Source organism: Oncorhynchus gorbuscha, linkage group LG10 (assembly GCF_021184085.1).
Source record: "Oncorhynchus gorbuscha isolate QuinsamMale2020 ecotype Even-year linkage group LG10, OgorEven_v1.0, whole genome shotgun sequence".
NCBI lineage: Eukaryota > Metazoa > Chordata > Actinopteri > Salmoniformes > Salmonidae > Oncorhynchus > Oncorhynchus gorbuscha.
Window position 1 is genome coordinate 87044691 of NC_060182.1, and position 13904 is coordinate 87058594.

Below are 13904 nucleotides of genomic sequence, written 5' to 3' on the forward strand. Positions count from 1 at the left end.
TGTAGCAGATGTGTTGTTACCTACACTTACAACCTGGGGGCGGCCCTTCAGGAAGTCCAGGATCCAGTTGCAGAGGGAGGTGTTTAGTCCAAGGGTCCTTAGCTTATTGGTGAGCTTCGAGGGCACTATGGTGTTGAATTTTGAGCTGTAGTCAATGAATAGCATTCTCACATAGGTGTTCCTTTTGTCCAGGTGAGAAAGGGCAGTGTGGATTGCAATAGAGACGGCATCATCTGTGGATCTGTTGGGGTGGTACGCAAATTGGAGTGGGTCTAGGGTTTCTGGGATGATAGTGTTGATGTGAGCCATGACCAGCCTTTCAAAGCACTTCATGGCTAGAGACATGTTTAAAGGTCTTACTCACATCGGCTGCGGATAGCTGGTGCTCTCATGCATGTTTCAGTGTTATTTGCCTCAAAGCGAGCATAGAAGAGGTTTCGCTCGTCTGGAAGGCTCGTGTCACTAGGCAGCTCGCGGCTGTGCTTCCCTTTGTAGTCTGTAATGGTCCTGCCACATCCGATGAGTGTCAGAGCCGGTGTAGTACGATTCGATCTTAGCCCTGTATTGGCGCTTTGCCTGTTTGATGGTTCGTCAGAGGGCATAGCTGGATTTCTTATAAGCTTCCGGGTTAGAGTCCCGCTCCTTGAAAGCGGAAGCTCTAGCCTTTAGCTCAGTGCGGATGCTGCCTGTAATCCATTGCTTCTGGTTGGGGTATGTACGTACAGTCACTGTGGGGACGACGTCCTCAATGCACTTATTGATAAAGCCAGTGACTGATGTGGTTTACTCCTCAATGTCATCGGAAGAATCCCGGATCATGTTCCAGTCTGTGATAGCAAAACAGTCCTGTAGTTTAGCATCTGCTTCTTCTGACTACTTTTTTTATGGACCTAGTCACTGGTGCTTCCTGCTTTCCTTTTTGCTTGTAAGCAGGAATCAGGAGGATATAATTATGGTCAGATTTGCCAAATGGAGGGAAAGGGAAAGCTTTGTATTGTTCTCTGTGTGTGGAGTATAGGTGGTCCAGAGTTATTTTTCCTCTGGTTGCACATTTAACATGCTGATAGAAATTCTGGAGTAAAAATGTGCTTAACAAGTCACATAATAAGTTGCATGGGCTCACTCAGTGTGCCATAACAGTGTTTAACATGCATTTTTAATGACTACTTTATCTCTGTACCCCACACATACAATTATCTGTAAGATCCCTCAGTCGAGCAGTGAATTTCAAACACAGATTCAACCACAAAGACCAGTGAGGTTTTCCAATGCCTTCCTAAGAAGAGCACCTATTAGTAGATAGATGGGTAAACATTTTAAAAAGCAGAAATTGAATATCCCTTTGAGGATGGTGAAGTTATTAATTACACCTTGGATGGTGTATCAATATACTATACCCAGTCTCTACAAAGTTACAGGAATCACTCAGTTGCCAGAGAGGAAGGAAACCGCTCAGGGATTTCACCATGAGTCCAATGGTGACTTTAAAACAGTTACAGAGTTGAATGGCTGTGATAGGAGAAAACTGAGGATGGATCAACAACATTGTAGTTACTCCACAATACTAACCTAAATGACAGAGTGAAAAGAAGGAAGCCTGTACAGAAAAAAAAATATTACAAAACATGCATCCTGTTTGCAACAAGGCATTAAAGTAATACTGCATTTAATGTGACAAAATAAATGTACTTTTTGTCCTAAATAGAAAGTGTTATCTTTGGGGAAAATCCAACACATCACTGAGTACCACTCTCCAAATGTTCAAGCACAGTGCTTGCGGCGTCATGTTATGGGTATACTTGTAATCGTTAAGGAAGTGGGAGTTTTTCAGGATAAAAAATGAATGTAGCTAAGCACAGGCAAAACCTGGTTCAGTCTGCTTTCCACCAGACACTGGGAGATGAATTCACCATTCAGCAGGACAATAACCCCAAACACAAGGTGAAATCTACACAGGAATGTTCCTGAGTGGCCTAATTACAGTTTTGAATTAAATCTGCTTGAAATAAGATTTAAAAATGGTTCTCTAGCAATGGTCAACAAACAATTTAGCAGAGCTTGAAGAATTTTGAAAATAATAATGTGCAAATATTGTACAATCCAGGCGCGCATAGTTCTTAGAGACTTACCCAGAAAGACTCGCAACTGTAATCGCTGCCAAAGAGAGAGAGAGAGAGAGAGAGAGAGAGAGAGAGAGAGAGAGAGAGAGAGAGAGAGAGAGAGAGAGAGATAATATATATATACAACTGTAATCGCTGCCAAAGAGAGAGAGAAAGAGAGAGAGAGAGAGAGAGAGAGAGAGAGAGAGAGAGAGAGAGAGAGAGAGAGAGAGAGAGAGAGAGAGAGAGAAAATATATACATACAACTGTAATCGCTGCCAAAGGTAATTCTAACGTGTGAATACTTAAGTAAATTAGATATTTCTGTATTTCATTTTCAATAAATTTGCAAACATTTCTAAAAACATGTTTTCATGTTTTCACTTTGTCATTATGGGGTATTGTGTGTAATGGGTGAAGAGAAAATATATTTAATCCATTTTAAATTCAGGCTGTAACACAACAAAATGTGGAATAAGTCAAGGGGTATGAATACTTTCTGAAGGCACTGTAAGTTTCAACATGGTTTAATAACTGATATATACCTTTGGCAGCGATTAGAGTTGTATGCATATATTTTTTAATTCAATTCAATTATTTAGAACATAGCCTATAGTGAACAAACCTATAACTATCATGAAGGAATAGGCTAGTGCACAAAAACGTTTCTGACATGATTTCCTGACTTAGATCTTAGATGCACACTGACTCAACTCCAATCATTTCCGTATTTTGCGCTCTCTCTCTCTCTCTCTCTCTCTCTCTCTCTGTCTCTCTCTCTCTCTCTCTCTCTCCCTCTCTGTCTCTCTCTCTCTCTCTCTCCCTCTCTGTCTCTCTCTGTCTCTCTCCCTGTCTCTCTCTGTCTCTCTCTGTCTCTCTCTCTCTGTCTCTCTCTGTCTCTCTCTCCCTCTCTGTCTCTCTCTCTCTCTCTCTCTCTCTATCTCTATCTATCTCTCTCTGTCTCTCTCTCTCTCTCTCTCTCTCTCTCTCTCTCTCTCTCTCTCTCTCTCTCTCTCTATATATGTCACACACACACACACACACACACACACACACACACACACACACACACACACACACACACACACACACACACACACACACACACACACACACACACACACACACACACACACACACACACACACACACACACACACACACACACACACACACACACACGCTGTCAAAGCCTCACCCTCTGTTCAGTTCCGCAGAGCGCAACTATTTCCTGAGCGGTATAAATACAAAGGCGCGCAAACATCTGCATTTCACAACGAGGCGTGGTTCAGAACAGGTGGGCTGTTGCTGCTGTATAACTGCTGTGAGCATTAATTCAACTAGGATACTTCTTTCTATCCCGGAGACCAACACATCACCATGCCGAAGTGCCCAAAATGCACAAAGGAAGTTTACTTCGGTAAGACATCTTTATTGTGTCGATCAAAATTATTATTCATTATTTTTGCTAAACAGGGGTGCACTTATTTTAGTCAACATACCTGCTTGGTGTTATCGTACCATATTTCACATTTGACGAAGCCTGCAGACAGTTCAATACAGTTTAGTTAACCAATGTGTCTGTAGCTGTAAAACAAAAAAACAAAAAGCTCTTGAGAGATTGTGAGAGAGGAGCAATGCTTCACTTGAGCAATTTCCTGTTAGGAATTATAGAATGAACATGTCTGTGACTGCAGAATATTTTTGGCATGCAAACTTTTAGTAACTAGTTAGTAACAATTTTAGTAATACTAGCTGACTAATTGGTTATTGACTGCAATGTTTATTTGCCCTTCCCAAAAGAGGAAGACATAATTCTACAAAAATCTGATGCAGTGAATTTAATGGGAGTCTTTTCCCCCTCAACTCTGGAGATTTTCCAACAGTGATAACATCTTGACAACAGACTAACTGTGGTAGTGCAGGTCCTGCTAAGTCAGTGACTTAGCATAGGGAGAGGGGATAACATAACAGGGATAAAAGGCTACAGCGGGCATTAAGACATCCCAACACAATATCTCTCTCAGATTGTATTGGAACAGGAAATCACTATATCAGGTTTGAAATGGGAAATTCATACATGTTCAAGTTGGCAGTAACCATCTGTTTGAGTTGGAGCCTAACCATCTTATCCCTCAACAACTGCTATAGTGTTGAAGTGTACTGACAAGCACAACACTGTGAGGGAGATGACATCTCAGATGAGCACGGTGCAAGGCTAAGGAAGGAAAACGAGTGCCATCACATTACAACCACTGGTTCCGTCTTGTAAACTAATATTCCTCATGGAAAATATCGCCTTTGTACTTATTTTAAGTGACGACTTAAATGAAAGATGAGAAGAAGAGGAAATAAATATTTCCAGAGTCTGTAATGGGTTGTTTTATCCGGTGAATCCCAAGAACCTTGGTCTCCCTCTGTCTGGAGGTTCATGGAGGGAGGAGCTGATTGGACGGACGGACCATGTTATGTGTCTTGATCCATTTAGCACATTTCCTTCACTTCAGTAGCTTAACATAGTCAGTCTGTCATCACTAGAGACACACAAAGCCATGATACATAGCACAAAGGCTCTTTCTCTCTCGGTCTCTCTCTCTACAGTAAGGTTGGCCTGTCAGTCAGATGAATTGACTCTGCTGTACCTCCCCCCCCTCTTTCTCTCTCTCTGCCTCTCTCTCTCTGCCTCTCTCAATTCAATTCATGGTGCTTTATTGTCATGGGAAACATATGTTAACATTGCCAAAGCAAGTGAAGGAGATAGTAAACAAAAGTGAAATAAACAATTAAAATGTACAGTAAACATGTGTAAATGGTTAAAGTACAAAAGGGAAAATAAATAAACATAAATATGGGTTGTATTTACAACGGTGTTCGTTCTTTTCTTGTGGAAACAGGTCACAAATCTTAATGCTGTGATGGCACATGGTGGTATTTCACCCATTAGATAGATGATAGATAGATAGATAGATAGATAGATAGATAGATAGATAGATAGATAGATAGATAGATAGATAGATAGATAGATAGATAGATAGATAGATAGATAGATAGATAGATAGATAGATAGATAGATAGGGAGTTTATCACAATTGGGTTTGTTTTCAAATTCTTTGTGGGTCTGTGTAATCTGAGGGAAATATGTGTCTCTAACATGGTCAAACATTGGCAGGAGGTTAGGAAGTGCAGCTCAGTTTCCACCAAATGTTGTTTTCTCGTGATTTGGTTGGTTTGTGTTTGTGGGGTCTGTTTGTGAACAGAGTCTCTCTACCCACCTCACAACTCCCCCATCTCTCTCTCTCTCTCTCTCTCTCTCTCTCTCTCTCTGTCTCTCTCTACAGTAAGGTTGGCCTGTCAGTCAGAGGAAGTGACCCTGCTGGCTAGGCAGCGCCCTCCCCATCTCTCTCTCTCTCTCTCTGTCTCTCTCTACAGTAAGGTTGGCCTGTCAGTCAGAGGAAGTGACCCTGCTGGCTAGGCAGCGCCCTCCCCATCTCTCTCTCTCTCTCTGTCTCTCTCTACAGTAAGGTTGGCCTGTCAGTCATACCCCAATCAGCCTGACTAACCGGTGTCTGTATGTAGCCTGGCTACTTTTATAGCCTGGCTACTTTTATAGCCTGGCTACTTTTATAGCCTGTCTTTTTTACGGTTGTTTATTTCTTTACTTACCTATTTTTCACCTAATACCTTTTTTGCACTATTGATTAGAACCTGTAAGTAAGCATTTCACTGTTGTATTCGGCGCACGTGACAAATACACTTTGATTTGATTTGACACCCTATCTAGTTTGGGAATGTTTATGCAGCAACTCCATCTTCACGTAATAAGCTTTTCACCACCCGTTCCCCTGTCGGCCTGTTTTCCTGTTCTATACATATCATTTATCTCCCCATCTCCTCTCTTTCTAAACTGTCTTTTGCCTTGGTTGATCTTCTCTCTACCCACCTCATAGCTCCCCCATCCCCCTGTCTCTCTCTCTACCCACCCCATCTTGACTCCATCTTGACTCCACAGAGCCCCCAGCTCCCTGTGTCTTTCTCTACTCACCCCATCTCGACTCTCCAGAGCTCTCACCTCTTTGCCTCTCTCTCCCAGGGGTGGCTGAGCTGTCAGATGGAAGCAATCGTTCTACTGATACTTATTAAGTCAATGACTGATGGAGGAAAAGTACGGTCTGCTTCCAGAGAGAGGAGAGCGGGAAACAGTCAAACGTACCCCCCTCCCTGTAACGACAGAGAGACAGCTAGACAGAGATAGACAGAGACGAGGAAGGGCACCAACCGTCACAGTGTGCAGAGATTTATCCAGGAACCATCTTAACTACGTGTTCCCTCAATACATTATCTTCATGGACCATTTAGATTCAGATCTGAGTCCATCCAGGGTTATTCAGGGTAGTTGGAGTGGTGTAAGAATGGTTATTCAGGGTAGTTGGAGTGGTGTAAGAAGGGTTATTCAGGGTAGTTGGAGTGGTGTAAGAAGGGTTATTCGGGGTAGTTGGAGTGGTGTAAGAAGGTTTATTCAGGGTAGTTGGAGTAGTGTAAGAAGGGTTATTCAGGGTAGTTGGAGTGGTGTAAGAAGGGTTATTCAGGGTAGTTGGAGTGGTGTAAGAAGGGTTATTCAGGGTAGTTGGAGTGATGTAAGAAGGGTTATTCGGGGTAGTTGGAGTGGTGTAAGAAGGTTTATTCAGGGTAGTTGGAGTGGTGTAAGAAGGGTTATTCAGGGTAGTTGGAGTGGTGTAAGAAGGGTTATGCAGGGTAGTTGGAGTGATGTAAGAAGGGTTATTCAGGGTAGTTAGAGTGATGTAAGAAGGGTTATTTGGGGTAGTTGGAGTGGTGTAAGAAGGGTTATTCATGGTAGTTGGTCTTACTTACACACACCCCCATTACAGTAACCACACCCCAATTACAGTAAACACACCCTAATTACAGTAAACACACCCAAGTAACAGTAGACACATCCCAATTAGAGTAGACACACCCCCATTACAGTAGACCCCCCCCCACCCATTACATTAGACACACCCCAATCACGTTAGACACACCCCAATTACAGTAGACACATCAAGGGGACTGAAGGATCTGTGTCTGTATATAAACCTCATTCACACACCCACCTACAGACAGACAGATGGACAACAGAGTGCCTGAGGAATGAGCTGACCATTCATAACCAGTGGTGACAACAGAAGTGAGGGAATGTTGTTCGATGAATCACAATAGACCTTATTCACGTGTCGGCCATGATTGCTCCAGAGTAGGAATGAAAACCCCTGTGTGAATAAGGTCAATTACTGTAACCCAACAGCGTTGCCTCTGTTACCCTCTAACACTGTAAGTCAACCTAGAGCAGTTGAGACACAGCAGCACCATTATATTCTGTCCCAGGGTAGTGGAGAGGGACATCCTTTCTCTGTCTCCTCATCTTGTTAGTGGAAGTACAGTAATTACCAGAGGTGGGACCAAGTCATTGTTTTGCAAGTCACAAGTAAGTCTCAAGTCTTAGCACTCAATGTCTCAAGTTAAGTCCCAAGTCAAGACAGGCAAGTCCGAGTCAAGTCCCAAGTCAAGACCGTGAAGTATCAAGTCATGTCTCAAATCCTGAACTTTGAGTTTTGTGTCCTAAACAAGTCATAATATGCTCTTCACCAAATGTAATACCATTTCATATTTTTAATAAGAGTAATAGTTACTATATTACATTTACACAAATCATGAATGCTTTTAAAAATATCTATATATGTATTACTTTCCAAATAAATGTTATATCTCCATGGAAATACATGGGTAGCCATGAGAAAGACCCCCCCCCCCAATAGTGATTGACTATTGAGGATCGCTGTGGGGCGCATTCGGCGATGTAAGCTCGTACACCATCGCCCAACCTTAACACACACACACGCACACGCACACGCACACACACACACACACACACACACACACACACACACACACACACACACACACACACACACACACACACACACACACACACACACACACACACACACACACACACACACACACACACACACACACACACACACACACAGTAGGCTACGGTTACAGTAGGCTAACGTATGTCAATGGTTTTAGGAACAGCAGTAACATCAGGCAGGATTGAGGCTACCAACTGCCTAGCCAGTTGTAGCTCAATCTTGGGTGCAATGATCACATTCTCGCACTGACTGACTGTGTGGAGGCTCATTGATTTAATGTTACGTTAGCCTACATGATACACTAGTAAAGTAATAAAATATATAGCTGTCGGCTATATTAGCCACAACTTACCGTTCTTTGTGCAGCTTCAAATGTCGAACAAAGTTGGCAATTGTTGCGCCTCCGCCTGTAATTTTCTTCTCGCATGTTTTGTAAATTGCAATCAATTTTTTTCGTTGATACAGCATCGCCCTTTCCAAGGGCTCCATCTGAATTCAGCCGCGGACGTTCCTCTGCTCTGCCACGCACAACTGTTTCTCAGCTGGCACAGTTTGATTGACTGCTGTCCGATTCAAACTATAATCCGTTAAATGAAGAGTTGATGTGTTATGCAGGTGAAGGAGGACCCAAACGCGACTTAACAGAAACAGAGTTTATTAATGCTCAAAACCGAATAACTGAAATCCTCTAGATAGTAGAGGGGAAAACAACTGGAGAAGCGGCCACAGACTGCAGGTCGCTTCGGGTAGGCGCAGGCCGTAGTCAACTGAGACACCTGCTCACACGCAGCGTCTGAAGAAGGCACAAAACACGACAGGACAGGGTGATACACAATCACGGCAAAAAACACGACAGGACAGGGCGAAACGCAATTACAGCATGGAATACAAAACAAGGAACCGATGGAACAGGAACGGATCACAAAGGAATAAATAGGGAGTCTAATCAGGGGAAAGGATCGGGAACAGGTGTGGGAAGACTAAATGATGATTAGGGGAATAGGAACAGCTGGGAGCAGGAACGGAACGACAGAGAGAAGAGAGAGCGAGAGAGTGAAAGGGGGAGGGGGAGAGAGAGGGATAGAACCAAACAAGACCAGCAGAGGGAAACGAATAGCATGGGGAGCACAGGGACAAGACATGACAATAAATGACAAACATGACAGTACCCCCCACTCACCGAGCGCCTCCTGGCGCACTCGAGGAGGAATCCTGGCGGCAACGGAGGAAATCATCGATGAGCGAACGGTCCAGCACGTCCCGAGACGGAACCCAACTCCTCTCCTCAGGACCGTAACCCTCCCAATCCACTAGGTATTGGTGACCCCGTCCCGAGAACGCATGTCCATAATTTTATGTACCTTGTAAATAGGTGCGCTCTCGACAAGGACGGGAGGGGGAGGGAAGACGAACGGGGGTGCGAAGAAAGGGCTTAACACAGGAGACATGGAAGACAGGATGGACGCGACGAAGATGTCGCGGAAGAAGCAGTCGCACAGCGACTGGATTGACGACCTGGGAGACACGGAACGGACCAATGAACCGCGGAGTCAACTTACGAGAAGCTGTCGTAAGAGGAAGGTTGCGAGTGGAAAGCCACACTCTCTGGCCGCAACAATACCTTGGACTCTTAATCCTGCGTTTATTGGCGGCTCTCACCGTCTGTGCCCTGTAACGGCAAAGTGCAGACCTCACCCTCCTCCAGGTGCGCTCACAACGTTGGACAAACGCTTGAGCGGAGGGAACGCTGGACTCGGCAAGCTGGGATGAGAACAGAGGAGGCTGGTAACCCAGACTACTCTGAAACGGAGATAACCCGGTAGCAGACGAAGGAAGCGAATTGTGAGCGTATTCTGCCCAGGGGAGCTGTTCTGCCCAAGACGCAGGGTTCCTGAAAGAAAGGCTGCGTAGTATGCGACCAATCGTCTGATTGGCCCTCTCTGCTTGACCGTTAGACTGGGGATGAAACCCGGAAGAGAGACTGACGGACGCACCAATCAAACGACAGAACTCCCTCCAAAACTGTGACGTGAATTGCGGACCTCTGTCTGAAACGGCGTCTAACGGGAGGCCATGAATTCTGAATACATTCTCAATAATGATTTGTGCCGTCTCCTTAGCGGAAGGAAGTTTAGCGAGGGGAATGAAATGTGCCGCCTTAGAGAACCTATCGACAACCGTCAGAATCACAGTCTTCCCCGCAGACAAAGGCAGACCGGTAATGAAGTCTAAGGCAATGTGAGACCATGGTCGAGAAGGAATGGGGAGCGGTCTGAGACGACCGGCAGGAGGAGAGTTACCCGACTTAGTCTGCGCGCAGTCCGAACAGGCAGCCACGAAACGGCGCGTGTCACGCTCCTGAGTCGGCCACCAAAAAAAGCGCTGGCGAATAGACGCAAGAGTGCCTCGAACACCGGGATGACCCGCTAACTTGGCAGAGTGAGCCCACTGAAGAACAGCCAGACGAGTGGAAACAGGAACGAAAGGAGGTTACTAGGACAAGCGCGCGGCGACGCAGTGTGCGTGAGTGCTTGCTTAACCTGTCTTTCAATTCCCCAGACTGTTAACCCGACAACACGCCCATAAGGAAGAATCCCCTCGGGATCAGTAGAAGCCACAGAAGAACTAAACAGACGGGATAAGGCATCAGGCTTGGTGTTCTTGCTACCCGGACGGTAAGAAATCACAAACTCGAAACGAGCGAAAAACAACGCCCAACGAGCTTGACGGGCATTAAGTCGTTTGGCAGAACGGATGTACTCAAGGTTCTTATGGTCTGTCCAAACGACAAAAGGAACGGTCGCCCCTCCAACCACTGTCGCCATTCGCCTAGGGCTAAGCGGATGGCGAGCAGTTCACGGTTACCCACATCATAGTTGCGCTCAGATGGCGACAGGCGATGAGAAAAATAAGCGCAAGGATGAACCTTATCGTCAGACTGGAAGCGCTGGGATAGAATGGCTCCCACGCCTACCTCTGAAGCGTCAACCTCGACAATGAATTGTCTAGTGACGTCAGGAGTAACGAGGATAGGAGCGGACGTAAAACGTTCTTTTAGAAGATCAAAAGCTCCCTGGGCGGAACCGGACCACTTAAAACACGTCTTGACAGAAGTAAGAGCTGTGAGAGGGGCAGCAACTTGACCGAAATTACGAATGAAACGCCGATAGAAATTAGCGAAACCTAAAAAGCGCTGCAACTCGACACGTGACCTTGGAACGGGCCAATCACTGACAGCTTGGACCTTAGCGGAATCCATCTGAATGCCTTCAGCGGAAATAACGGAACCGAGAAAAGTAACGGAGGAGACATGAAAAGAGCACTTCTCAGCCTTTACATAGAGACAATTCTCTAAAAGGCGCTGTAGAACACGTCGAACGTGCTGAACATGAATCTCGAGTGACGGAGAAAAAATCAGGATATCGTCAAGATAGACAAAACGAAAATGTTCAGCATGTCTCTCAGAACATCATTAACTAATGCCTGAAAAACAGCTGGCGCATTGGCGAGACCGAACGGCAGAACCCGGTACTCAAAATGCCCTAACGGAGTATTAACGCCGTTTTCCACTCGTCCCCCTCTCTGATGCGCACGAGATGGTAAGCGTTACGAAGGTCCAACTTAGTAAAGCACCTGGCTCCCTGCAGAATCTCGAAGGCTGATGACATAAGGGAAGCGGATAACGATTCTTAACCGTTATGTCATTCAGCCCTCGATAATCCACGCAGGGCGCAGAGTACCGTCCTTCTTCTTAACAAAAAGAACCCCGCCCGGCCGGAGGGAAGAAGGCACTATGGTACCGGCGTCAAGAGACACAGACAAATAATCCTCGAGAGCCTTACGTTCGGGAGCCGACAGAGTATAGTCTACCTCGAGGAGGAGTGGTCCCCGGAAGGAGATCAATACTACAATCATACGACCGGTGAGGAGGAAGGGAGTTGGCTCGGGACCGACTGAAGACCGTGCGCAGATCATGATATTCCTCCGGCACTCCTGTCAAATCGCCAGGTTCCTCCTGAGAAGTAGGGACAGAAGAAACGGGAGGGATGGCAGACATTAAACACTTCACATGACAAGAAACGTTCCAGGATAGGATAGAATTACTAGACCAATTAATAGAAGGATTATGACATACTAGCCAGGGATGACCCAAAACAACAGGTGTAAACGGTGAACGGAAAATCAAAAAAGAAATAGTCTCACTGTGGTTACCAGATACTGTGAGGTTTAAAGGTAGTGTCTCAAATCTGATACTGGGAAGATGACTACCATCTAAGGCGAACATGGGCGTAGGCTTATCTAACTCTCTGAAAGGAATGTCATGTTTCCGAACCCATGCTTCGTCCATGAAACAACCCTCAGCCCCAGAGTCTATCAAGGCACTACATGTAGCGCCCGAACCGGTCCAGCGTAGGTGGACCGACAAAGTAGTACAGGACTTTGATGGAGAGACTTGAGTAGTTGCGCTCACCTGTAGCCCTCCGCTTACAGATGAGCTCTGGCTTTACTGGACATGAATTAACGAAATGTCCAGCAACTCCACAATAGAGGCACAGGCGGTTGGTGATCCTCCGTTCCCTCTCCTTATTCGAGATGCGAATCCCTCCCAGCTGCATGGGCTCAGTCTCAAAGCCAGAGGGGAGATGGCTGCGATGCGGAGCAGGGAAACACCGTTGATGCGAGCTCTCTTCCACGAGCCCGGTGACGAAGATCTACCCGTCGTTCTATGCGGATGGCGAGAGCAATCAAAGAGTCCACATCTGAAGGAACCTCCCGGGAGAGAGATCTCATCCTTAACCACAGCGTGGAGTCCCTCCAGAAAACGAGCGAGCAGCGCCGGCTCGTTCCACTCACTAGAGGCAGCAAGAGTGCGAAACTCAATGGAATAATCCGTTATGGACCGTTCACCTTGGCATAAGGAAGCCAGGGCCCTAGAAGCCTCCCCACCAAAAACTGAACGGTCAAAAACCCGAATCATCTCCTCTTTAAAGTTCTGGAAATCGTTAGAGCAAACAGCCCTTGCCTCCCAGATAGCTGTGCCCCATTCTCGAGCCCGGCCAGTGAGGAGTGAGATGACGTAAGCAACCCGAGCTCTCTCTCTAGCGTATGTGTTGGGTTGGAGAGAGAACACAATCTCACACTGCGTGAGAAGGAGCGGCACTCAGTGGGCTGCCCGGAGTAGCAAGGTGGGTTATTAACCCTAGGTTCTGGAGGCTCGGCAGGCCAGGAAGTAACAGGTGGCACGAGACGTAGACTCTGGAACTGTCCAGAGAGGTCGGAAACCTGAGCAGCCAGGTTTTCCACGGCCTGGCGAGCAGCGGACAATTCCTGCTCGTGTCTGCCGAGCATGGCTCCTTGGATCTCGACGGCAGTGTAACGAGCGTCAGAAGTCGCTGGGTCCATTCTTTGATCGGTTCCTTCTGTTATGCAGGTGAAGGAGGACCCAAACGCGACTTAACAGAAACAGAGTTTATTAATGCTCAAAACCGAATAACTGAAATCCTCTAGATAGTAGAGGAAAACAACTGGAGAAGCGGCCACAGACTGCAGGTCGCTTCGGGTAGGCGCAGGCCGTAGTCAACTGAGACACCTGCTCACACGCAGCGTCTGAAGAAGGCACAAAACACGACAGGACAGGGTGATACACAATCACGGCAAAAAACACGACAGGACAGGGCGAAACGCAATTACAGCATGGAATACAAAACAAGGAACCGATGGAACAGGAACGGATCACAAAGGAATAAATAGGGAGTCTAATCAGGGGAAAAGGATCGGGAACAGGTGTGGGAAGACTAAATGATGATTAGGGGAATAGGAACAGCTGGGAGCAGGAGGCAGACGACAGAGAGAAGAGCGAGAGAGTGAAAGG

General features: G+C 46.1%; 1 protein-coding gene and 1 long non-coding RNA gene across 2 annotated transcripts in view; one reads left to right on the plus strand and one right to left on the minus strand.

Annotated features, from left to right (window-relative positions):
- LOC124046673 overlaps positions 1-8631 on the minus strand; it is a 69591-nt gene extending 60960 nt beyond the window's left edge. The window contains exon 1 of the long non-coding RNA XR_006841041.1: positions 8385-8631. This is a non-coding gene — a long non-coding RNA (uncharacterized LOC124046673). The remainder of the gene's footprint in view (positions 1-8384) is intronic.
- Positions 3359-13904, plus strand: part of LOC124046672 (cysteine-rich protein 1-like) — a 21343-nt gene continuing 10797 nt past the window's right edge. The window contains exon 1 of the mRNA XM_046367314.1: positions 3359-3519. Coding sequence (XP_046223270.1) covers positions 3480-3519 — 40 coding nt within the window. The 5' untranslated portion in view covers positions 3359-3479. The remainder of the gene's footprint in view (positions 3520-13904) is intronic.